Here is a 26,985-nt window from a genome sequence, read left to right on the forward strand (position 1 = left end):
GAGATCAGATTTAGGTTTGGAATGGGAGGAGGGAGACAGAGGATTTTGTTCTGCAGGAAACTAGGTCAGCAGGTTTTTATTATCGTGCTCGACAGCCCAATGTGGTTTGCATTTAGGAATGAACTCAGTTGACATTGTATATGGTTGATTTCCTCTTCCCAGAAAGCAGGCCTCAGACATCTCTCCATACATTATAACTTTCCCAAATTGAAATCAAGAGAATATTTAGCCATAGAAACTCAAGATATTGTGAGTTTCTTAGACTCACTTTCAGAGCTGTCAGGAGTGCCTCAGGAGCACAGAATGAAGTCCAACATATTTTGGAGAGAAAGAACAATAGGGGTGGAATCTTTTCAGTTACTGAAGCGCTTCAGAATCACAGAGGTCTTCATTGTTTTTAGACCCTATCCACTGATAATTGTTCTTCTAGTGTGTACCATTGTCTGGTTTTTGTTTGGACGGGGCCAGATTCCAATCTTTTGTTCTGCTGAAGTAAATTTGGAGTAAAGCCCTTGTATTCTTTGAAGCTACTGCAGTGTGTGGCTGAGATCACAGTGTGACAGATAACAGATAGGGAATTTTCAATTATAACTTTCAGATCATGACTGATAAAAGATTTGAATCATCCAGAATCTTTTTGAGATCTCGCAGCTTTCTTTACCATATACCTTGGAGAGTATTCTCTTCCTGGGTAGCTGAGAATAGATTTGAACGTTCTTTAATTCTGCTTATTGAAGACCAAATTGTAGCAGACATCATGCATGTTGGAGAGCTCAGGCAGCCTCTCTCTGCAAATGAATTTGACTTTACTGAATAATCAAAATCCAAGTGCTTATAAATTCAAAAGTTGTACTTCGTTCTGGTCATAGGGCTCAGGTAAGATGGAGCTTAGAAAGGCTATTTGTAAAGTCTACAAAAATTTCTGAATAATAGGATTTAAGGCTGAGCATCAATTTCCAGTTTTATATTAATGTTTTTTTTGTTTTTTTTTTTTTATGGACTTTAATGTGATTGAAAGGCTTTTCAGCATAATAAAAACATCTAATTCTGTCCTGTTCCAGTCTTTATTCGTTTCTGGCATTGAGAAGCCCAGACATTTTTGCAAACCAAGTTTGGCTTTTAAAGCTGAACAAGGAAAATACAGTCAATACTGAGAAGAACAGACAGCAGTAGATTGCCAGCAATTCCTGGAAATAATGGAGTTTCACAACCATTCCCTGCAGAGTGGGCATTTAGGGAAGAAAAATATCCTTGTGGCTTACATGGACAGAATAATGAAAATGCAAAGTCTGTTGAGAAAGTTTATGATGGTAGAATTTCAAGTGCCATTCCTGGCTTTAAACCGAAGAGCAGAATATCCAATGCCTCAAAATAATGACAGCATGGAAATAATACAGGTCAGAAAATTGCATACTGTCTCCCCTGAGCATGCTTTTAATGTTGTGCTAGGCTGGATGCTTTAGTTGTCCAATGCCTTTGAATCTTTAAACACTTCTGGCTGCAGTAAATACGCTCATACAATCGTCTTTTGAAATGTGCAATGTTGAATGGGGATGAAGAAAGTTCTGTAATACCATTGTGCTCTTACACTGTTGGCATCTGTGACTGAGAGCCAAGAAAATGACAGCGCACGTCAGACTTAGAGGCATAGAGAGGACTTGTAGCAGGCAGACACGTACTCACAATAAAGATCTGAGCTGACACAGCATTTTGAATAATGCCTTCTACATAATGAAGACAGAAAGAGCTGTAGGAGAATCTCCATAGCTTCATCCAAGGATGAAGAGTTCCTTCATTCAACTTTGTAGCGACTCCAAAAATGTCACTAGGTTGCTGGAAGGCTTGTATTGTATTTCTTACTCTCTAAATTGAACTAAGTTGAATTGAACTCCTAGCTCAAGAAATGAGAGTTAGGAGTGACTTCCTGGACTGTTTGACTTGAATCCTCTCCTGCACAGTCAGTGGTCTTCATCCTGCTGAGAACAGACTTAGAGCAATAGGCTGTGCGGCACCTGTGAACTTTTTCAGCACATCTTCCTCTGCACAGCAAAATAAGAGTATTGCACTTTTTTTTTTTTTTCTTGCCTCAGTTTGCACAGATATGATTGGTTATGGAAATGGGGAAGTACTACAGCCTTCAGGCTCAGAAGTAAAGGAAAATACTGAGTCTAGAACAGGAACATGGAGCTCATCAAAGAAAAACACTGGCAATTTTCAGATTGCGACATTTATTTTTTTCCTACACATGACGATGGGTTGTTAATAGGAGTTTCTCACATTATGTCGCTGTAAATCTTAGAGGAGGGAGGACTGAAGTTAATATCAGGCTCCTGAGCCACAGGAGTGGCTCAATCTGAGTAGAACAATTCCAGTGGGACTTCTGTGCAAGGGCTAGATCCCTGGCATCTGGGCACCTTCCCTTCTTGTTGCCTTCCACAGAGAAGCAAAATGTACTCCGTTTCCCACCTGTGAACTATTCCTAAAGCTCCTTCTTCTGTAGAAACTCTCCAGAACGTATGTTACATCTCTTAAGGCTATCACTCACATGAAGCTTTTGGGATGTGACTCACAATAAAGACGGCTGGTCATTCTTGCTGTGAGTAACAAGCATAAAATCCTCCGTATTTACAAAGGTTTTTTTCCCCCCACTGAAAACATCACAAATCATTAGCATACTGGAGCTATCACTGAAAATACAATAGCTTCTGGGTTGAAACATCAGCTGCTAATAGCACTCAGTAATACCAGGCGTATGAAAAATGTCTGCTGCTGTATATAAGTGCTCTTTCAAATTAATAAACTGTGAAGTTTCAAGACAGAAAATGAGGTTGGTAATGCAGAAGAGCAGAGCATCATGTCAGCCAATGAACAGATGCTTGCAGAAGACTGCAGGATAAACAGATGCCGAGTAATGCTGGTGTACAAAATAAGCCGTTTGTGCCCATTTGGGAGCTCTGCTGCAGAAAGGATGCAGCCTGCAGATTTAAGTAGGTTATGTCGTTCTCTCCTATGGCTGGGGTTAGAGGCTAGCCTAGTTAACTGCGGAGTAGGTGCTCTGTGGAACAAACGTGAGGGCACTGAACTAAAATTGTCTTTTAGTGAGCAGTGGCTTCATATGTGTGCTTTTTTGTTGTTGTTGTTCTTCAATGTAATACTATCTTTACTAATTAAACTAACTATTTAATGGTTAGAATATGATCTCTGAGCTATGAGGACGGACCTTGTTTATCCCTTTTGTGGGATACAATATATTTAGCCTTGCATTATTTGTAGTTATTATTCCTTCTTAGTGTTTTAACCAGTAATTAACCTTGTCCTTTGATAGTTGTTTACATCTGGGAACAGGCAAAGAAGAATGGTGCTCTTTGTTCTGCAGTAAGGAGGGAACCATGCCAGGTAGCTATCCTGTATCTGTTTCCCAAGCCCAGGTAGCCATCTCCTGGGGCGATCACTGTGCCAGGACAGAGGGAACAGCACTCTCAAACATGGCTGCTCACTGCTGATCTTTTCTGAGAAGGGGAGGTGTCTGGTTGATTGCTTTCAATGAAAACCTATTGCAAGCCAAAGGTGCCAGACTGAAAGCACTGGTAAACTGTAGACATAGGTCCTAGGCAGCGTTACTCCCAGCGGTGTAGTGCTTGCACAGTGGTGCTTGTTGGTATATTCTGTTGTTGCTTCAAATTGATTGCTTGTATCTGCAGGGAGATTACTGTCTGATGTGATGCAACTTTCGGCCTCTTTCCTTGGATGCCAGTAAGAGGATTAGTTAGGACAGGGCTAAAAATGTATTGTCGTTAAGGGAGATATATCCTTTCCTGCGCTGTGTCATCTCTTATTCCACCCTAATCCTTTGTGCATTATGCTCAAAGTGGTATTGTAGAGCAGAGTTGAAGCTCTGCAGACCCTCTGTGCAAAATCCTCATACAGCTTCTGCTCTGTTTAGTGCTCTGTTTAGTATCTACAAGGAGGTGGGGAAGGACTTCTTGTCTCCATTGTCATGTATCCTTATTCCAGGATGGCTGTGCTCTTGCAAGAGCAATCTGGAGCCATGCTCTGCCAGCACAGGATGTCTGATACATGTGTTCGTACCCCCTTCTACAGTGGCTCATTCTGTTGATACTCACTGTTTCCTTCCAAGTATCCTTGCTGGGTCCTTCACCCAGCTCACAAGTGATGTCTGGCTCCACAGCAGCTACAATCTCCAGCCAGTCTGGGCAGTTGGACTTTCCCACTGACCTGACTTAGCTACAAATGTCTCCGGAGGTTTCCCAGTTCCACCATTCTGCTTTTGCTGTTTACCACTACAGTAACTAACTCCTGACATTTATACCCAGCTTGTGCTTTGATTGCTGCAGCTCGGTGCCTGTTTGCACATGGGGCCTTCTGATAAGGCAGGCATTTGACCTTTCTATTCTTAACCCATTAACATTTAGAAGAGCTGCTCTCCTCACCTCTAGAGCCTGTGCTCCTCCCCCTAATATCCCCATTCCTGCCAGATAAGATTACGCTTGGGTTATATATTGATCTAAGAGCAGAGTGCCAAATGCAGCCTACGCCAGTTCAAGGGCAAATACTGAATCCATATGAGTGAGTTCACGTGCTCCGGTTCAGTAGTGGAAAGGTAATGGCCAGTGGCTCTTTTTGCCCTCTCAGCAGAACCTGCAGGCAGATGCAGGGCTATCAGTTCTTTATCACGCCAGGCAAATGAACTTGATGGCTGCAGGAGGTACCTGTCCTGTCTGCTGATGCTGCATCTTTGAGCTGTTTTCATTTGTACCCACAACTATATAAACAGATGAAGGGGTTGAAGTAGTTATTACACACTCATTTGCTTGAGGCAGTGTGTTCAGTAACCTGAACACAGAAATGAGAGCCAAGATTCCTTTATTTTAAGCCAAGCCTAGCTCAGTGGATGCTTTGCGGTGTCACTTAACAAATCTCTTCACCTGTGCGTATGTATTTCTCAGTTTTTGAAAAAACAAAATCAAAACCCGGGAACCTATCAGCAAACTAGTGAATTACAAATAGCAAAAACTATTCTGAGAAATTGGCTATATTGGCAAATATATATAACCATGACAGTCATTATAAGGTCATTCATTCACTTGTCAAAAGTTAGTCATAAAAGTATCTCCATGTGAAACTCTTGGGCACACTGGCTGTATGAAGTGACGCTGAAAAGCTCTTACAAAATAACTGCAGGCAGGCAGTTAAACATCATCTCCCAGGGCAAATCTGTAGCTACAAATGTGAATGGGACTGTGTGAACAAGGGAGTAACAGGAGTCAGGAGATGTTAGGGCCTCTTCACATATTGTTTCGGAGTCTCTTGTTCAGGTTCCATAACTTGGTCTAAAGCCTATATTAAAAAAAAAAAAAAAAAAGAAGGATGTTGACATTTGAAAAACAATTGGGAAACAGTCACCAGAACAATGACAGATGTGGAAAGCAGGCTCAATAATGGGATGTTTAAGGTGCTTGAGTTGCCATGTTGGGCACTTCTCACGTTGTTGTTGGAGTTTGCCTGTAAGGCACCCACTTCGGTAGTTTCAGGGCAGTCACTGGCCATCTGAGCAGCCTAACTGAGAGAGACAAGACTCTGAAATGCTCCCTGCCAGTCTTTTGCCTGGTTTTAGAGATTCTGGTTTCCAGTGTCTGTTTTTCTTTCTCCCCAATTCTTCTTCAAATGTTCCATGCAGTAAATTTTTTATCAGTGACTTGGAGCAAAAGAAAGTTTCATATTTTTGTGATAAGAGATGTCTGGGCAAGCCTTCAACTTAAAATGCTTTTTGGCTTATCCCGTGAACTGTGCATGCTGAGATGTGAGTGTGTGATCCACTAGTTATGATTAAATACCGAAAGCGTGGACATAGGAAGCAATAAAGTATTGTGGAGGGGAAGATTCATCATTTTTGTGACTTTGTTTAAAGAAAGCCCAGATGTGGGAGTACATACCTACTGAATCAATCATTTTCTAAGCCATGGATGACCAGAAAACTAATTAAAAAGAAAAAAGAGAGAGATTAGGAAAGTAAACCTACAGAACTTAATGTTTAAACATGTAGCCCAGATTACTTTGGCCTTAAAACGATCTTCATTAACAGTAATGTACTTGAGGGTGTTTAACCCTCAGGACTTAAATTCAGGAGATGGTCGTGTTCGATGGTTACGGACAAAGACTGGGAGACAGGATGACTCCAGTTTGCTTCTGCTGCCCAGTGTGTCATGTGAGACAAGTCCCTAAGCAAAGCTCTGCTAAGGAGCAGGATTTTTGCCATTGGCTGCAGCAGCACTAGGGTTTCTGTCCTCTCCAAGTCACGTTATTGCCATACAGTGGCATGCATAATCTCTGCTGTACCTCAAACGGAGGGTGAGGTGGCTGTTAAGACTTGGAGATCTCTCAATGAAGGTTTGGCAGAGCAGCGCATTTCCATTAGAACGGTCTCTGTTCATCTCTTAGTTAGCAGAACAGGTGGGAAGGGACAGAGGGACTGTCCTCCCCGAGATGAGGACGGGTACGTGCATGGGAGTGTCCCCCAGAGTGTCGCTATGCGGGGGTAAGTGATGAGGGTCCCTGAGCAGTACTGCTGCATGAGCACAGCCCCGCGCGGGTGAGTTAGCCCTGCCTCTCAGCCGGGCAGATGGGCGTGTGAGCTGCTCTGCGCTGATGCAGCAAGACTGCTTGTCTTGCAAGAAATAATGATGCCATTAGCCTGCAATTCTCTGAATCTCTCTTCATTGCCAGCTTTTCGTATATTCTTCGTGGTCTCGTGTGTCTAAAGCAAGACAGGCTCAGGGGATGTTCATTTAGATCACTTCTGCTAGCAACAGGTGACGAGAAATAAAATAAAATAAAGTACTTAGACTGGCAAAACAGTCCAGGGTCAAGGTACTTTCTAACAACTTCACAGAAACTCCATATATATATATATATATATTTATTATTTATTTATTTATTTATTTATTTTCTGCATGGCCCATTTACAGTCTTTGCCCTTGTCCCTAATCTATTTCAGAAGGTGCTTTTCCATTCTGATTCAGAGGTTGCCCAGCAGGACATTTGCCTTAGTACACAAGGACAGCTGTGTTGACAGTCTCTCCTGCCTCAGGGCGTTACAGGCTCTCTGTAATCAGCTGAGATCTGTACATGCTTCAGTGCCTTAGCAGTGAACTGAAACAACCTTTGTCTGTTTGGGATGACAAGGGAAATGACCATGCCTAGAAATTTTGTCATAATTTTGTGAAATCCTCTAAGGGATGTATAAATTGTAAAGCCAAATAAAGGTCCAGGCATTTACTACATCAAAATTCATCATTCAGCATGCAAAATGAGGGATAGCCTGGTGCTAGAAATTGCATAAACAAAATTCAGATGATTTGAATTTAACTTTTAAAAATGTGTTGAGTAATTTTTAAGTAGCACCTGTCCCCTAGAGCCCTATCCAGTGTTACGGCTTTACAGCAGTACATATCTATTTTCTGAAATGTCTCTTTTTCTTCCTTTGTGCTGTGTGACAGAAATACATAATGCAGCTCTTGCTATTTGAGGAGTCTTAGGAGTTACTTGTAATAACAGTAGACAGAAATGAGGTTTTTAAACTGCTGGTATGCCATTTAAAATGCAGCTTGCATAGCAATAGCACTGACCAAATCCCTGTTGAATACTTGCCAAGAGTATCCATTGGAGTGTTTTATTCATGCTGTGTGACAGTGCAGCTAACACAAGCCTTGATACTATTTATTTTAATTTATGAAACACCTCCATTGAGCATTCTGTGTAATCATTGCAAGGACAAGCAGCATTGTTCAGGACCAATGGCCAGGTGTACTATACCAATCCATTGCAGAGCACAGTCCTGCTGATTCTCATAGGAGAACAAGGCAGACTTAAAAGCCAAACAGAAGCAGGTTCTGCTATCCAGGTTCTTGCAAAAAAGCCCTTTATCCAGCTCCCTTCAGATCACCTCAGGGAGCTGTTATGTTTAGTGTCTCCAATGATCTCCACAGCTGCATTGTTGTATATTTTTGAGGACAACCTTTTAAAGTTAGCAGGTTTAAACCCACTTTAACTTAACAGGTAAAACATGCGCTTCACATTGTACCTTGTAACTAACAGGCCATCAGCGGAGATGCTGGGGTTGTGACACAGTGAAAGTAGGTGTTTATCACCTGACTGCTTTTTGTGGAAGCCTCAGGCAGCCTGCAGGTAATAAAGATGTACAGATCAATGGCACATGGTACACAGGAAACGTTGATAAGTTACTTGGTTGAATGCTTAGGTAGGCCCAAGGTTGTAAACGTGAGACGGGGAAGTTTGATAAGGGCCTTTTAGTGGAGGAACCTACTTTAATTAGCTTTGCCATTTGTTGCAATGGTTTCCTTCTGCTTACGATGCTGTAGTCAGCCCAATGGGGGTTAGTCTCACCCAGGTCAACCACAGCATTGCCAGGACTGCTCAGTAAACTGGTCACCGCCCTTGAGCGTTGCCAGCCACAGGCCTGAGCGTTGCCAGCGTTTGTGTGGCAACGTGAGAAGGGCTCACCCTTCTCTAGGGAACCAAGTGTTCCAACCCAATGAAACGTCTCTCTGTAACAGTCCCAGTTCCTGCCTGGTAAGAGTTTCCTTATTGTATGCTGTTAGACTGGAAGGGGTGAGCGAAGGAGAGCCCTAGCCTTCATAAAAAAGGGGAAAAATAAAGTCTAATCATATAAATCCCTGTCGTTCATTTCCTCTTAGAAGGTTTGTGCTCTGTAATTATATTGCCAAGGAGGCCTTTCTTCTTTTGAGTTCATGTGAAAAGCTAAGTGGTTTTATTCCCTTTGGCCTTAGTTCAATCAGTATACATGAAATTAAGAAGTTTTTCTGTTCCAGTGTAAGCTTGAAATAGAAATTGGTGGGTGCGGTACTTCAGATTAGAGCAGACTAATAAAAAAAAAAAAAGTTCCTTAAAGGGACAGTTGCTAGGTTGGGAGTATGTTTAACATAACCCCACCACCAAATAGGAATTTTGTTTAAAAGAACCCAACCCACCACCAAAGAGTGCCAGCGATCCAGAATTCCCAACATAACACAACTATGAATAGAACAAGATAGTCTGTTAGGAGGTGAGTAGTGCTGATAAATTGTTAGAAAACATATAGGTCATAGGTTTTCATTATTATTATTAAAACTGTATAAAAGATGCTCAGTCTGTCAGAGGAGTGGGGTGGGATTTACCAGCTTGCTCATGGAGTATTGCTGTTGTTCTTGGGGGAGATATTAAAGCCAATTTTGAGCATTTGTACAATGTGTTCTGTAGGAAAAACGTAGCTGTTTTGCTGATGCAACACCAGCTTTTTTAAAAGAAGATAACAGAACTTGTTGCAAATAGGAAGTGTATGTTTTTGTTGTCACATACATAATGCATATGAAATTTTGAAAATTTGTGATGGTGTTTTAAGATGCATGAGCTTAGTTTTATTGCACAACGTACCAGGAACGTGAGAAATGTTTGCTGGACATCTTCGAGTATTCTTCCTGCTGTAGCTTCTTTAATCAGATTTGATTCGAAGGAAGAAAAATATATTTTTGACTGCAGTGCAGGAAACTGAAATAAATTTTCAAAAACTGAACTGGGGTTTGGATTTGGGTTGAAGATTTTGTTATCTGATCCTTCTGTACCAGCTGAACCATTAAATGAAAACAGTTTGATTACAGTTCCATGCCAAGTCATGCCCCTCCTTCTAACAAGTCACATATTAACTATCTCATTCTGCCTGCGTGCTCCTTATGCAGTAGTTTCAATACTCTTTCATTTCAGTGTTGCAGTATTTGTGTTGCAACCATTCAGCTGGTTACATAGCCTCCCCTCCATGCACATTTCTTGTATTTTTTTGTGACTGTAAGCTTAACAAATCTTGGCTGAGTTATGTGCTGTTTTCTTGAATTGTTAATATTTAACTGAGTTGTGCTAAAAGTGTAAGTATTTAGTCTGTTTTCAGATGAAGGATGAATGTTTTCCTGTAAATCAGTTTTTAGGTCTGCTGAGCACTGAAATGTCTGGCAAATAACACTTAAAAGAAGCAAAGCATGCTCGTTTTGGAGTACCAAATGGCAGGAAATAGAAGGGGGCAATTCACAGTTGAAGTTGGATGTATTATTCATTAAGACCATTCTAGTTCATGTCATTACACGGCATCAGGAAGATTAGACCATCGTACTAGAAGGAAGGGTCACATCTGTAATAAATTACGGTCTCTCATTTAAACAGTAGCATTGTTATAAATATTTTCTTCCTGTATTTCTGTTTCACAAGCCAAAGATTCAGCATTTCTCTTATTCTCGTAAGTAGCCACATGAAGGGCTGCCAAGGCTGGTTTATCATTTGTCTTGGAAAAGATTGTATAATAGTGCAAGATAAAACATTGGCAGGCAGAGGTTTGATCTGTGGGGAAGAGAGGTGAAGGGTTTGCAGAATTTGTGCCAATAGATTGAGGGCTGAATGGGAGTGCTACATGCAGAGCTTATCCATGAAAAGCAGCGAATTCAGCCAGCCATACCAGTAAGGAGCAACGAACAGTTCGTTGCAGCGATCCTCATGCTGCAAAGATGAGACTGAGTCACCGACTCTCAGTATAAGATTCGAAGTTTTGCAGTGCTTTGATTTTTAGCCAGACCTAACAGATTTCCCTTCCTCAGTTTTTATGAACCATTTATATTTAGATGTAGATATAACCATGGATGAACATCTAACTGTCAAAGGGAGTTCTTTACAGGGCTGTTTCTGCAGAGTCCAGTCTTGCTATAATGAACTTATCATCATAGCAAAGGAGAGAAATGCATGCAACCTTCTACAGGGAACAAGATTTTACTGGAGAATTGCCCTAAAATACTGCATAAATGAGGTTATGTATACTACTCCTAACTAACAAGTACATAAGAAAAAGTGGCCAAGAATATTGACAGAAGCAGTCATTCAGGGCTGTGTTCTCAATGCAGTCCAGAGCACAATTAGGTGATGCAGACAGAGGTTGACACTTTGACCACTGGCAGGTTTTGAAGGGTTCTTCCAAGCAGCTCCTATTGATGTTGGTGGCTAATTTGCAGCTGTCAACATGTGGCCATTAAGGAATTTTCTGTGCAACTCAAGTGCCCAGAAATACCTGAGGTTCTGCAGAGCACCTATGAGAAGTCTGTTGAAAAATGAGTTATTTGCCCCAGGCAGGTGAGTGTGTTCCTGGAGTGAGTGTGGGTGTTGCAGCTCTGCGCTGCAGCCATGTGCTCTGGGACTCACATGCTCCATTCCAGGCTCTGCTCTCTTGCCTCAGGCTCTCAAGGGAGAGCTACCTGAGCTCTTTATTCGTTCATTATAAAATGTTGAGGTTATTACGTGCTTACTTCCCCATGCCAGCCTTCTAGGGGGGTTAGTTAATGAGTTCTTACTGTGCGGAAAGAAACACTGCTGAAGTGGTAAAGTGTCAGTGCTCCAGTTCACGCAGTGGTGGCGTGGCTGCAGGCTGGTCCTCTGCAGCCTTTTGATATGGGATTGTGCTGTAAGATTCTAACAACCATTTTAAAGGCATTTGTAGAGCACAGCCTCCCTGCCTCCCAGGTATTCCCTGTGCCCCCTGGTATGTGCAGTGCTGCAGAGGCCAGGGCTCAGAGGCTGCACGTTCACAGTTGGGCACCGGTGGCTTCGTGCCCCCCTGTGTGACCCAGGTACATGCAATTCGCAGCATGCGGTGCTTGGCTCCATGAGGGTATTAAGTTCCCAGCTCCAGTTCATTATCCTCGCTCATCTGCTGCTCATTAAGAAAAAAAAAGATCCTGTTCTTTCTCTAAAGCTTATTGATTTCCTTACCACCCTCCTCCCCTCGCTGAGTGTCTTCATCGTGCTCAGCATCCAGCGGTGTTGGCAGAGGGAAGCTCCCCTCCCGCTGCGCAGCTTCCTTTCTCCCGGGCCCTTCGCAGGCAGCTGCTGGAGCGTGCAGCCCCTGCTCGCAAGAGTTAATCGTTTCAAGCCTTTGGCAATCTTGGCCTGGTCCTAGAAATCCTGCTGGCTGCAGAAGGCTGCCAGGAGCCTCCCATCATGTGAGCAGTGTAAACAGGCCGGAGCGCAGTGCCAGGCGAGTGGGAGGCTCGCTAGTGGGCCAAAGTTCAGCAGCTGCATCACGGCCCTGCGGCAGTGCCGGGCAGCGCCGAGGTTACTGCCGATCGCCGGAGCTGTTGCTATAGCAAAGCCATTGCATAACGCTCGCATTAAATCCGAGCGAGGAGGAGAGGAAGGCCACCTGATAAAGGTCGTTGCGTTGTGCTCGTTTTGTGCATTGTTGCCGAGTCCCACTTAGCTGTTGCAAATCGAGTTCCAAGCATAGTTTCTGGCTGGGCTGCTGTGGAAGGCAGCGCAGCTATTCACCAGCTCCAGGGAATGAGCGGGACCTGGCCTGGAGCTTGCTCATGTAATCGTTTAATTGGGGCATTCACATGAATGGGGCTGGCAAGACGGTGCCTGCAGAGGATCGTTTGCATGAGTAGAAACTTTGCATGTCGGTAAAGCTTGTGGGATCAAGCTCGCAGTTAAGAGAGATGTTTAACTTCTAGATACAAGTTGTCTTATAAAAGGAAGTGATTTGATGATTATAACAAAGTTGGCACCTAGCTAGAGAGCTCAAGGCATCGGTACCTCAGTGTTACAAAGGGTGGCTGTGCTGTGCTTTCAAGAAATAACGTTCCTTTCTCATTACTTAGGTCAAATGGATTGCAGGAGATGGTTGTTGTGGGAGTTTGGGGATTTGGGAAACCTCTCTTTGGATGGAATTGGTACTGGGAAGCTGAAATGTGACATGGGAAGCTGCGTTTGGAATTAGGCCATCATCCTGTTGAGATCTCTGCTGAAGTTGCATCTGCATTTACGTTAGTTTTGGCATGAGAAATAAATGTCCACGAAGTGACTATTCTGCACTTTCTTTTCCTAGATGATTAATTGAAATGGCCGAGGGATTGATTTGGCTACAGGCTTTCTCTGAAGGTTTCTGACAGCATCTGACAGCATTTGCATGCTACGTGAAATTGACCAAGGCCCATATCTTTGGTAGAGGCAGTTACACTGCTGTCTTTTCTTCTCTTTGGGGGTCTGGCTCATGTCATGAAGTCATCAGCAACATTCTGTATGACTTACCTGGGGCAGGATCAGAACTGCGGTTCTTGCCTGTACAGTGTGGTGTGTTTATTATCCCAATATTGGCTACTGAGGTCACGAAGTGGCACGTATGGGTCATGGTATTTCAGTCATTTGCCTCTGAAGGATTTTGCTGGCTGTTGTGAGAGACTTTCTGTTCCTTGCCCTTGGGTTTATATCCTTTCCACTGGGCACGTTACAATGTGTGTTGGGAACTTCAAGTGCCAGCGCTGTAGTAAAACCCTAGCTAGGGAGAACACGCTGCCTTCCTGTTTCACCTGTCTGCTTCCTGCATCTCTGCCAGAAGGGTGAGCCCACCTGCCCTGCCTTCTGAAACTGGGCATCTGTCCTTCCTGAACCAGCAGTGCCAGGATTGGGAAAGGCAGTTCTTGGTGGTGGGAGACAGCTTCTCTGTGCATGGATTAGTGTGCTATGTCCCAAGCTGTGCCATGCTTCTCTGTTCTTCTTTCAAAGCATTTTGCAAAACAAAAGAAATGAGTAAGGGAAGAGTAAAGTCCTGTGGTCTGCTCCTCAGAGTCCTAATTTTGCTGGTGATTTGTATTTCAAATTTAAAACATAAGTTTTAATTGTAGGGTTGCCTGCCTTGCCTGTTCTCACTTGGGACAGTGTAGACTGTCAGGCCCCAGATTAATTCTGAGGCACTATGGTAAAGCCAGTATTAATAACGAGGAAGTGAGTGCTGCTGTGAGCTATTCCGGGAGCTGCCTGATCACTCCATCTAGGCCTTATGATGCTCATTTCTTACAGTACAGTTGGTGATTTTGGAGAGATGCGGTCTGTGTTCTTCCCCATTACTGTCAGAAGTACCAGAGTGGGCACAGACATGCCAAAGTAGTCAACAGTTGGGTCCAAGAGCTAGGTGTTGATGAGGCGAGTCCATCGTTTTTTGGTTTCAGATCAGTTTATCCCCCGTCTGGGAGCTGAGAGAGACGAGCAGATTGTTCTGGGAACGTGGAAGAAAATTGCCAAAGGCTACCAAGTGCTGTAGTCCGTGCATGCTGCTCAGGCTTTCCACCGAGTGTTTCCATCACGCGTTATCTTGGCCATAGGAAAGTGCAGAACTGAAGTGCTGTTTCAGGTATGCCTTTGCCCAGCAGTTGTGCTCCAGCATGCCAGACAGTTGAGTGTCTGAAGATGTTTCTTTTATTGGAAGGCTACAGATGAGATTGTCAGATAATGCTGATAGATGTTGTTTGTCAGTCACTTGGGACCAATGCCAGAAATGCACTTTACCAATAGACACAAGAATGCTGGAGACTTCTTGTTTTCCTGGCATGTTTTTCTGAACTAGATAGGAACTTCAGTGATCTGCTTTCCTTTGTACCTCTCTGCGATGTAAAAGGAGTTGGTTTGATTTCATGCTGTGCTATTGTCTGCTGCCCAAACCACATTTCAGTGGGCCAGAGGAAGAAGTGCTGACTCATAATTCAGCATGGCAGCACCAAACCTCCAGGGACTACTAAATCTGGCCTCTGGCAGATATTTTCAGTGAACTCTATAATGGCCTGCAACAAAGTTGCAGAAATCATGCAGAAATCCAGCTTCTATGAAATGAAAGGGAGGTTTCTTGTCCAGCGCTTGGCGAGTCACTGCTGGCGAGTCTGCGGTGCTGCAGAAACAGGTTAAATGGGGAGTGGCTGAAAACAGGCCACTGGTGTGGCATCTCTGGGCCCCACTCAGTCCAGGCACACACAATGTATTTGCTCACATCATGGCTGTCAGGGAAAAAGGGCTGTAAATGGCCTTGGCATGGCATGTCGAGGGTGTGCAAAATGAATGCAACTCATACATGAATGAAAGTTGGCAACGTAGCTGAAAACACAGCACCCAGCTTGAGGGTGAAAGGTATGGGAGAGGACCTGTTCATTTTTTCCATAATTGAGTTTTCTTTAGGGACTTGAACTTGATTGTTTTGTTGCTACCAGTCTCATCAGGGTTCCTGACACGCTGTGGCACTGCCTGGTTCTTGCAAATAACCCACTGCAGATTTCTGCTTAAATTGAAGCTGGGGCTTCTCAGCGTGGATTGAAACAATTGAACTAGAGGCCTCTCCTTTCACTGGCAGCTGAATTCAAAGCTGTGCATAACACCAAGATACGTGGTGCTCACTGGCAATGGCAGTTGATCAATCAGCCGCGATGCCCACACAGTCCCTGAGCACATTCCAGCAGCACAGTTATAACATGGATGTCACACCCAAGTGCGACACTTGCACGAGACTCCCAAGTGATGTTTCTCCTCTTGTTGCACGTTTGCAGCACAGCATTGGTGGCTCTGTTCTAAGTGCTCATCGGCCAGAGATGAGATTTGATGGGTGAGACCAAGGAGCTGGAGATGTATGCTGGAAATCTGTTCCTTAGCTGCGACATTGCATGGTGACACCTTGCTACTAGATGACCAGAACAAGGTGCCCCGTAGGTGACACACCCAAATCCCCGCCACGTGCCTTGGCGAGCAGGGTCTCCATTGTTGGGATAACGCTTGGCCCAGATGTCTCAGCTTTATTACTCACACTGGAGTGTCTGGGGTATTTTAAACTTTAAATATTGCTGTGTTTCTGCTAGAAAGGATATGTTCCAGGGAGTATTCCTGGTATTTGCAGCTGAGAGCAAAGTGATTTGTGATGACATCTGATTTGGGAGTTTGTTCTCTGTTTGGCGCCAGCCCCTGAGGAAGTGCTAACTGCTCCAGAAGACATTACCCTCGTTGCAGAGTTCCACTGCGCCACAGGGGCAGAGCTGTTCACTGTGCTCTACATTTTGGAGCTTTTTGCAGACTTTCGTATGTTTTGGGCCACGGCACTTTTCTTAGAAGGATCTCAAACTGCTTTACATAGGTTTGAACATACAATTATTTCCATTTCACAGTCGTGATGAGTAGAAGATAGGAAAAGCTGCGACTGAATCAGTGGTCAGCTCAGGATTAGTTGCGCTGAGTTTTGTTTCCTGCCTTACATGGCTGGGCCTGATGCCACCTGTAAACTAGGTTTTAAAAGTTACTTTTTAAACTAGCTTTAGCCACTGTAGTTTCTATGCATTTCTGTTCTTGAAAGGTACCATCAATTGTTTTTGTTTAAAGACATTGAATATGAACTTGTTCCTACAGAGCTTTGTGCTGTCATTTATCAACAGGGCACTGAGGCACAGACGTCAAATGAATACCAGATTTCAAATTATGATAAGCAATTGTGTCATCTCTGTGAATAGACATTAAACTCTGCTGAGAAATCATCAATAATTCATTACAAAAATAAATGAGTACAGGGACATTTGGATGGGTCTTGCAAACAAGCAGGCCTGTGTTCTGTAATAATTCCTTTGAATTTAAACCCAAAGGATGCTTATTTTCCTCACAAGGGGGAGCGGAGAGGCAGGCACTGATGGAGTTCAAGAAGTAGACATGGGGGCTGAATTTTGGGTTGTCCCGTGCGGAGCCAGGGGCAGGACTCTGTGATCCTTTTGGTCCCCTCCAACTTGGGATTTCTGTGATTTATGGTTCTATGATTATTTCTCAGACAAACACGTGATCGTGCCCATGTCAAAAACTTTGTTCCCTAGAGCTCTAATTACCTGTTACTTCTGGGGAGGCCCAGAGGGACGGGGAGCACCGTCCGACGGAGCTGCACTGTGTTTTTACATAGCTCAGCGGAGAAGCACATACAGCTTGCCTGCACACCTGAGGAAGCTGAATGAAGTGCTGCCGTTGTCTGCTTTCCCTTTATGCATGATTTTTGCCTGCTATGGCCACATTAGTGAGGTCAGCACTTACTTGTCTTGTAGGCATCTAAACTTACTTAACTTACCTTTGAAATTCGAATAAAGTAGGCCCCAAATTATACATTACAGAAGTTAAGGATGGGAGTAGAGGTTTATGTTCATTCTTTTTTTTTTTTTCTTTTGTGAAATATTTGAAATGCATTGAATTTCTAAATAGTGTAGTTGTTGACATTTTGCCACTTATTTTATTCTCTCACTACACAAAAACTTAAGATTCTTATTTCCTTTCTTAAAAGACAAATCTCAGAATAATTTGGGTTTCTTTACTATGGGGAAAGGGAGGAAGCTACCAGTGTAAAAACTGCACCGTGGGCTTCTCTGTTTTAGGTGGCTTTAATTTGATCATTTTACAGTTAGCACCCCGCTTAATTCCCTCTCCTAAATTGTAGATGGTTACATTCCAACAGGCACACATCTCTTCTCTGTTTAGCATGATGGGGTGAGATGCTGCTTGTTTCTCTAAGTGGGATCTTTTCGTTTGTATCCGAGATGTACATGCAGCCTAACAGCAGTGCCTCCCTCCTGTTTGTAATTGTCCATTATAGGAAGAGAAATTTATAAATAGTTATTGAAGGAGGGATTTAGAGGTTCTGCTTCAAGATCTAGGGCTAGCGTGTCTTAACTTATCATAGTATAATCTCAAAAATAAAAGTTCTCTGCTCTACTTTAGGGAGCATGAAATAATTTCTGTTTACTCGTTTTTTTCAATTACTTTGATGCTGTGATATAAAGGTCACTGATTGCCTCTAGTCATCACATGGCTTTTTCACTAATTGTGCACTCACGTCATTTTGTTCTGTGGGATCTTTTGCTTTTTGATCCAGTTTCAATTGCCCAGATGTTCATTTTATACAGTTAACTTTATACAAAGGGCATCCTTTGTTCCAGCAAACACATTGCGGTCATTGTTCTCGGCTGGGAACCTATTGCACAGCACTTCACCTGTTTCCTATGTAATCCGCCATCCATCTCCCGACCTTTGTGCTGGTTTAATGTAAAATCGTTCACAGGGGAGACGAGGACTGAGGAGAAATTATGCGAAAATGTTTCCTGGTCCCCAGCCTTGGATTGATTAAGGTCATGCTGCAGGGCTTCAGGATAAAAAGGCGATAAGAAATGGGAAAGCTCCTTCGACTTGACCCTGTCAGTGTGTAGCGGAATGGAAAATCTTGGTAGTACCTTGCAAGATTTGCTGTGGTGTTTCATAATGTAGTAATGCAGAACTAGGTGCCATCTAGAAGGAACCTTATAGAGTTATAACCTAAAAAGGTTTCATGTCAAGGCAGAGATGGTGTTGTCGGTCCCCACTAGGGTAAACGTCAACTGCACAGCTTCTGAATGCACCCAGGGACCTGAAGATTGCCCAGTTCAACAAGTTGAAGGACGGACAGATCTCTAACTGTAAGTGTCCCGTATAGGACAGCCCATTCGCTCCCTGTGAAGGCACGTGGGCATCACGTAGACTGCTTATTTCACTTAACCTTTAGGGTAGTCATGAGAGCTTAGTTTATGAGCAGAATGAATTCCGTGGAAGGCTTTGAAAGAAGATTGTATAAATGCGCTGGCTGTTACTAGAAGATCTGTGGAAGATGAGCAGTGGAAAATTGGACAGGGAGTGAGCAGTATATCATGTAAGAAAGTTGTCACTTGGCAATATATCTCTGTGAAGGTTTTTAAATCTCTGTCTTGGCCGAAAGGCACCTTCCCAATGACAGGAATCTAGCTGTCTTCAGCCTAAACATTCCTAGAAAGACGACCCGACAAATCGTCTGGGCTACTGGCAGGGACAGCATCACTGGCAACATGCGCAGTGTTTTAATGGCCAAGGCTGAGGCAGAAGATGAGCTACGCTCCCCAGCAGGCAAGAGGAGGAGGCCTGGAGAGGACCTGGCATCAAGCAATGATTTTTTATGTTTCTTTCATTCAGCCAGCTCTAAGACTGCAGGGCAAGATCTGCACAAGGTTGAATTTTGGTTTAACTTGCTGATAGGATTTGCTGTGGCTCCCCACTGTGGTGTTCTTCCTATGCAGACCCTGGGGAGGGGAACTGCAGATAGCAGCATCTGCTCTGCCTGCTGAGCTTGGCAAGGAGAAGAGAAAGGAGGTGAGAGGGAGGAAACCAGGAGGTCCCATGGGGTTCTCACCGATGATGGTGGTGTTGCCCAGGGTGGATCAATGGAAAGCTGGAGTATTCTTGTTTTCAGAAGCACAATGTTTCCTGTGGCTAGGTGTGTTGAAGGCAGTGAGCAGAGACAGACACTACGCCATGCTGCAGAAGCTGCGGCTTCATAATTTGCCATTTCTCTCCTTGCAATCTATAGATCCCTTGGCAGAGCTGTCAGTTCCCTGTGCTGTGCACAACATGCCTTCCACTGAAAACAGCTGGAAAAATGCAACATTTCTGGAGAGAAACCTTATTTCATTAAAAATATTTTTGCCTCCTATGCATCTCCCTGTTTTTCCCAGGTCACCACAGGCTGGATCCAAGCAGCCACCTGCGTTCACTGTCACTCATGTGGAATCCCACAAACATCGCTCCCAGTCCGTAAGCGTTCGGTGGAAATGAGGCCAAGTGACCGAACCTCTGTACCCTTCCCACCAGCACCGCCAGCAGCATGACCTGGGAGGCCTTCCCATGCAGGATTTATATCTCAGTCTGTCTTGGTGACTGACAGCAGCAACAAGGAGCTCTCTGGGGCAGAGCACAGGGAGGGAGAGCGTGGGGAATGCTGTCTCCTGGGACAAGCTCCAGTCTGCTCCAGGGAATGTGCTAGTTTTCACTCCTTTGTAGTCCTTTATCTCAGCCCTTCGACCTTCAGCTCTGAGGTATTATCTGCCTTAGCCAGAAAGGCAGACTGCAGAATTAACCACTGAAATGCTGAATGTTTCTGATACTAAGTCCTGAAAGTATAAGCATTACGGATGCAACTTACTTGAATAGTTTAGGAAGTCAGTGGACTTCTCGGGTTTGACAAGTACTGATTTAGAATATTAGGGAAAAATATTTCTACTGAATAGGTGACTTTGTGAAGTACAGCAGTTTTCAAACTTTGTATGCACCTAAGAAGTTCCCAGGGCACGCAGAGACCTCCTGTAAGAACATCTCCTGGGTGCATTGCCATACAGTGTACGTGAACTTGGTTTTCTTCATCATCTTTTCATCCTTACCTGGACTCTGTTATTTATCTCCAGAGCACAGGCAGAAAGCCATTGGTCTCTCATGCTTTCCATGGGGTCCCTACTATCATGGTAACTCCTAATTTTTTGACTTTACAGAGTATTATGCAAACTCTTACAAAAAAGAGAAATAAATAAAAATCCTGGAGGAGTGAGATAGATGTATTCGCTGCTCTGCTCTTGACTTCTCTGGGTGAGTTTGGGCATGACATTTAACCTGCGTGCCACTTTTCATGTTTGCAGAATGAGCTAAGAATACATCAGTGGGCCATCGTAGCTATTAATGAGTTATAAATATGCTTATGTACATGTGTGTCTGGTTTGGCAGGATCAGCTTCTCTGTCTTTGGTGCTTGACAAATAGTACAATGCAAGGAAAAAAATATTCTCCTTACTGGGAGTGAGTGAGCAGCAGTAAGTATGTAGAAGTAGATTTTTCTTTGCAGAATACTCCCGCTTAATCAGTTTGGTGTTCACAGAGTTAATTTGCTCATGCCTTCAGATTGTTTTGTTTCCAGGGATTCTAAACCCTTGCCTCCAGCTGTTCATTTCCATTGAAGGAGGATGATCTTTATCTGTCTAAACTAGTTAAAACCTGCTCCACTACCCAACAGCCTTTTTGGAGACAGCCCAATAAAGCTGAGTGCAGTGGCTATGACACCAAGAGCCTCCTGGACATCATAAATTCCAAGCCCTGTTTTTTTTTCTGACCTCTCACTGTTGGAACACCACTCCTGCTTTAATGAGACTCGTCGCTTCTTCCACAGCTCCATATATCCACTGCCCAAAATGGGCGATGGTATTTGCATTGTAAGTGGCCAGTGGAGAATCCCTTTTAGACAAATTTACCACTTCAATATTATCCGATTAAGCCTTCACACAACCTCAAAGGTACCATTCAAGTAACTGGAGCACTCTTAGACTTGCACTTAGACTCTGCTCAGTGTACATGTTACTTGGGATATCTTAGTTGAAGCACGTTTTTGAAATGCGCTGTTTAAAGCTTGCTGTGACATGGTGGGACTTGTAATACCTTCAGGGCCACTTCATCTTCAAACATGAGATGTGAAAGTTTTTGTCTTGAGCAGATTAGATGCAGGTTTGTTAACCTGATAAGACAGCCGCTAGATGTACCAAAGAACCTTTCCTGTGATGAAATTCAGCGCCTTGTATACACCAGACGAGGATGCTGTCTGCACAAGAGGGAATGGCAAACAACAAGAAAAAATTTCTGTTGCTGGTAATGTCACTACCGGGACCATAACTAGAATGGTAAAATGTTATTACTGTAGAAACACTGTCTCTTGTTGCAGGGGTTTTTAACAGCACATTATTTTGGCCCGTGCTGAACATGGGTATGTAATACAGTGATCAACATCCTAATGGTCAGTTTGTACCTCAGGCTCCTCCTTTTACTACAACTACTATTAACAACAGGGGGAAAATCTGTGGCCAGAAGGCCTCTCACGAAAACCCAGGCTGAGCTTTATTTTGGAATGTGCCAAGGAGACATTTTCCTGTTGTTCTGTTGCAGATGTTAGAGTTCTTGCTGTCTTGGGAGTCAGCAAGGCACTAAGAGTGTTGGGAAGTGGCGCCGCTGCTCACTGCAGCAAACAGCTGGATCAGTTCAGAGTCCAACCTGGTGTGTCTGTGTGAGAAGGCTGTGTAGTCATTTTTGCTAAACCACCTCACAGCAATTATCAGACTATCAGAGGATGGAAAAGGTCTGAGAAAAAGACCAGTTTAACATGTCATCATCGGTCGTTAGCAGCTGCACGTTATGCTGCTGTTACTAATAACCTAACTTTGCAAGCAGTGTTTTCTTGGCATCATTCATACATAATTACTGAGGGGGTCAAATTCAGCTCTCAGTTGTGTAAATATGGAATAATTCTGTTGGCTTCCTGGTGTTGTTTTGCATTTGGCTCATGGTCCCTGCCCCTAGGAGCTTGCAATCTGAAATACCCAGGCAGAGTGTTCAGTCACAGATGAGTTGGTATGCAAAGATTAAAAAAAAAAAGATGACAAACTACTATCAAATCCATGCAATGTAATTACAGATACGTTGTCCTTTGGTTGAGGTTAATGGATTATTCCTGTACAAAGGAGTAGCACTTTAATTGTTACTTTTCATATGTAATTCACCAGTAGATTACAATTGGAAAGTCTCCGGGGTAAATGAGTTTTGAAAGGTCTTTTAAATAAAGATCTAGTGGTTATTTCTTTGTGTATATAGAGAGAAATTTGACAGGAATGAACAGAGAACAGGAATTATTGAACAAAATAGGTGTTGCTTGGGGTAAAGCAGTCAGAAAGTCTACCATAATGGTACGAGAGAGAGCTTCTATGAGAAGGGTGTTCTCTGTTGGTTCGCTTCCAACCCCCCCAGTATACAAGCTTGTAAGACTCTTAAGTAAGGTTTGGTGGTTTTATATGGTAAATAAGTTTTTCTTGATTTCAGTCTCTGATAAGAGCATCTCTCTTTTCTGGCATAGTCTTTGTAAAGTTCTCAGGAATTGAGTAACTAATTGCACTTCTCATTTTTTCAGGGATCTTCCAGATAATCCTTCTGTTGAATGGGACACACAGCTCCTCGCTGCCTTTGTGCTGAAGCATATAGAAGACAATAACATCAACCTGGTAATGTGAAATTTCCTACTGCATGGGCAGTTTCCACAGTGCTTTTGAACTAGTGTTCTAGGCTTTCCCTTTACTCTGAAAGCTTTCTTTGAAGTCTTCAAAGTTAAGGTTTTGCTTCTTTGCTTTAGTAACTCCTCAAATGTTTTCAACATTTTAAAGCAGTATTTTGTCACTGTTGCTAGAAGGCTAGTTTAGCAGGCATACTGGTCAGGATTGAAGGGTGTTGAACCACAGTTCCTAGGAATAGGATTTTCTCCACGGAACAGGAAAAAGGTACGGAAAAAGTTGTGCTCCATTATTTTCTGTTGAACCTTGCTGTGATCATGCCTGTCACTGTCACACACTGATCATCAAAATCACAAAACCCTTAAAGCCTTGCAGCAATTTACAAAACAAGAAGCCACATCTCCTGTAGCATTAAAGCCCCATAAGAACGAAAAACAGCAACATGCATCCAATTCTGTATTGATTCTGTGTTTAATTTTCCATGAAATACATTGCTGTGCACAGAGAAAAATCCAGTTTTCCTGGAGTCCTTTTGTGCCTTTTGATCCAATGAATAGAAAAGTTTTAATCTGATCTGAAAGCTCCTAACACAAGAGGATTTGTATTGCATGTTTGTGACTCTCCAGGGCACTAGGACAAGTGCACCAGAATCCCAGCAGAAACTCTGAAAACACTTAAACTTTCTCTAGATGGTTAGAGAGGGTTAGATCTTTGCCTCAGAGGAAATTAAACTCAAGCTGTTTGTGCTGGAGGAGGCAGGAGTCTGGCACTTACATAGCGTGAGCTGAAAAATCCAGTGTGGGGGTTTCAAAGTAAGAAACATGCACAACCACTAGTGCTCACCCTGCTGTGCTGCTGGTGGAGGGTGTAGCTTTAGTGTTCACTGGAACAGGCTGCCCAGGGAAGTGGTGGAGTCACCATCCCTGGAAGTCTTCAAAAGACGCTTAGATGTAGAGCTTAGGGATATGGTTTAGTGGAGGGCTGTTAGTGTTAGGTTGGAGGTTGGACTCGATGACCTTGAGGTCTCTTCCAACCTAGAAAATTCTGTGATTCTGTGATTCTGTAATGAGGAGCACTGCGGCAGGCCCATTGCATTCCCTCAGCAGTTCCCTGAGCAGCAGTGAGGACAAATTGCTGTAGCAGAACACGTCAGCAGCATCAGTGGCCCCTGAAGCATCTTCATGGGAATGATGGTAATGAAGCACTCTGTAAACTTGCACTATTTTGTCACAAATAATCACGCAGGTCTCAGATGTCTGCTGTAATACCTTTCAGGAAGGAACAGACCTAGTTTGCCAAGAATGGAAAGCAAGTACCTAACTGCCTGTGTCCAACATTCAGCATTTTAAAATTTCAGAACTTGTTGTTTGCCAGTCTTTGAGCATCTCTGCTGTTCTGAGACAATGGGCTTGTCTTGAAGGGTAAACTGAGTCTATTTTTCAGTAATGTTGAAATTGATAGAATTAACTTAAAATGTTAACAGAACCTTGTTAAAACGTAAGTTAACAGAGCTTCAAACCCACCAAGCTAACAGTGGAGTTCACATGATTGGAAGACATATATTGTCTTAGCTATCCCGATGGAACAACTTTCCCCAGCTCTCCCTATAGTCTTATCGTAGACAATGATATCTTTTATTTACAGAACACGTGTGTCATCTGGCAGTGGAGAAGCAGGCTGTAATTCCGACGTGTCCGAAAGGAAAGATTGCAAGGCATGGAGTTACACCATGCTATGCATATTTTTGTTCCATTGCATAGTTACTCATTTCCTCAATTGCCCTGGAAGTCCAAGAGTAACTCAATCTTTTTGAGAGCTACAGGGACAGATTTCATCCAAGCTGTATATTAAATAGTGCAGGCACAGAAATTAATGGTTGGTGTACTCAATGCCAAAACTAATTTATAGACTTTGGAAATGATTTCCTGCCTGCTGTATTTCTAAGCAAAAGCCAGTGGTACCGGGAGAGGCAGCCAAGGATAGTTTGTCTCAGTCCGTATTAAAAAGTATTTGGTGTGTAAAAAACAAGTTATGTAGTACAGTGTGGGCCCCAGGCAGCCTCTAGACTGTGAAATTCTACTCTTCAGGATCTCAGGTTTGATGATAGCAGAGCTTAGGTTAGGAGGTAACATACAGACTGTGTTTGGGGCAGATGCAGTGCCAAGACCAGCATTCAGCAATGCCACATTCTTTTAAGATGCCAACCACTACAGACTGATGGAAACATCCATTCAGCTGCTTGTGGAAGAGTCCCATTGTCTTTGGTCAGCTCCAAATCAGTCAAGAAAGTCAGACTTTTCTACAAATGGCATCCAAGTAGGAGCTGAGAGGGCGAGTTCAGCTTTGATGCTTTGGATCTTGGACTCCACACTCCCCTAAAATTCAGGAGCATTGAATGTTTGATGTTTATACACAGTTTTCAGTGCTTTTACAGAACACCGGATATGCGGTGTAGTTGATTATTTTTTTTCTGTCATCCAATTGTCCATTCTTTTTAATCTTTAGCTTCTCTAGCAATAAGAAACATCTCCAAAAAAACACCCTCACAATCAAGGATCAAAGGGAGCTTGAATGTCACTGGTTTCTGCAGTGTAAATTGAGACTACGACATGATGCTCAGAGGAAAGACATTAGAAACGGAGCTTCTTGCTGTAGCATTTTATGAGATGGCCCTTTTTGAAAAAGAAAGAGACATTTCTATCCCCACCAGTGTACTTGAGCAGATGTGTTCTCTGTTTGAAGCACTAGATGATGCCAGAAAGAGTGAGGGAGACCCACAGCTTTGAGCGCTTTTCTTCTGCAATACACATGGTATGTAGAGGGAGCATGGACTACAGACCTCTCAGGAGTTTTCTCTTCTGCTTGCAATTGAGTAATTTCCTCTGTGCTCTCCCCCCTCCGGAAGGGATTTGTGGACCTGTTTGTCTTGGCTGCTGCTCTAGTTTCCACCAGTGAAAGCTCTATTTCCTGAATACCAAGGTCACCCAGAAGAAAACCCAGCAACACCAATGGCAGCAGCTCCCATTTCAGAACAGGTGTGGGGAGGGAACTCCCTCTTGCCCTGAAGATTTCATTGAGCAATAATTTCCACATCAAGTGTATTTCCTATCCTAGCCTTTTGCTCCCAGAACTTGCTAAGCCTGTTTTTAACCCAGACAGTTTCAAGATGTTCAGGTTTTTTCATCCTGCCCTGATTGTTTGCTTGATTTCCTCAGCAGCCTGGTTCGGGTTAAGTGTTCAAAGCAAGCACACCAGCTAGCTGCACCACGTGGAAGAAGCAAATGCTCCCATGTGAAAATATCTTTAGCATGTGAGAAAGAAATTCAGATTTGTTATCAATGAAATTAATCCCTGAAGCCAGAGGAATATATTTCCATGTGATTGCTGCCTGCTTTAAGTCTTGCTTAAGGAGCCTGCTTTAAGGAACACCACAGTGATGCTGCGGAATCGATGCCCTCTTTAGACCACAGACCTAGAAGCTCCACATAGGTGGGACAACTCAGTCAGAGTCAGCCTGAAGGATCTAAGGGCAAGGGCTAGTGTTTCAAAGATGACCTCTTTGCAGGTAAAGTAAATGCCACTGTGGCCAGGTCAGTGTGCAGGTAATTGTGTGCACAGGTTTGTATACCGAGGAGGTAGGCTATTCAGTTGCAAATGTCCTAACAGTAAATTAGACAACATCATTTGAAAATTAACTTCATGCGATCCCTTTAGTTGGTTCAACTGTTATATAACTGCAGCAGCACTAAGAACAGCAGCTCCTATTTCAAAACAGATGTGGAGAAGGAAAACCTCCAAAGGTGTTTCTGAACAGATAATTTCCACATCAAGAATATTTACTAACTCAGCTTCGTGCTACCAACATAAATTTTCCTAACCCAAAAATTGGCCTGAGCCAGTTTTGTCAAAACAGCGTTCAGCTTATTTCATCTGCTCACTGCAGTCTCTTATCTTGGTCTTTGGTTTGTTCTCTCATGTTCCCCATAGAAGAGAAAATGTGTACTTTGGCTTGCCTTGAGTTTTTAGCTTGGTTTCCCAAGGAAACAAGAGTACTGCAATTGTATTTGTGTGTGTGCATGTGCATGTTTCAAAAGACTTTAGAGCCCATTAGCCAATTTCAACCACATTTGACAGCAGAGTAGTAATCTCAAAGATGTTGTATTTGTACAGGTTAAATGGACATAAATGGTCAGGCAGAAGAGACAAAACCT

The 26,985-nt window shown here is 43.3% G+C and overlaps 1 protein-coding gene across 1 annotated transcript in view; it reads left to right on the plus strand.

Annotated features, from left to right (window-relative positions):
• The window catches only part of PIGL (phosphatidylinositol glycan anchor biosynthesis class L), a 66,390-nt gene that overhangs the window by 16,104 nt on the left and 23,301 nt on the right, over positions 1–26,985 (plus strand). Inside the window, exon 3 of the mRNA XM_032201166.1 lies at positions 22,678–22,768. Within this exon, the coding sequence (XP_032057057.1) occupies positions 22,678–22,768 (91 nt within the window). The remainder of the gene's footprint in view (positions 1–22,677; positions 22,769–26,985) is intronic.

This window comes from Aythya fuligula, chromosome 20, assembly GCF_009819795.1.
Source record: "Aythya fuligula isolate bAytFul2 chromosome 20, bAytFul2.pri, whole genome shotgun sequence".
NCBI lineage: Eukaryota > Metazoa > Chordata > Aves > Anseriformes > Anatidae > Aythya > Aythya fuligula.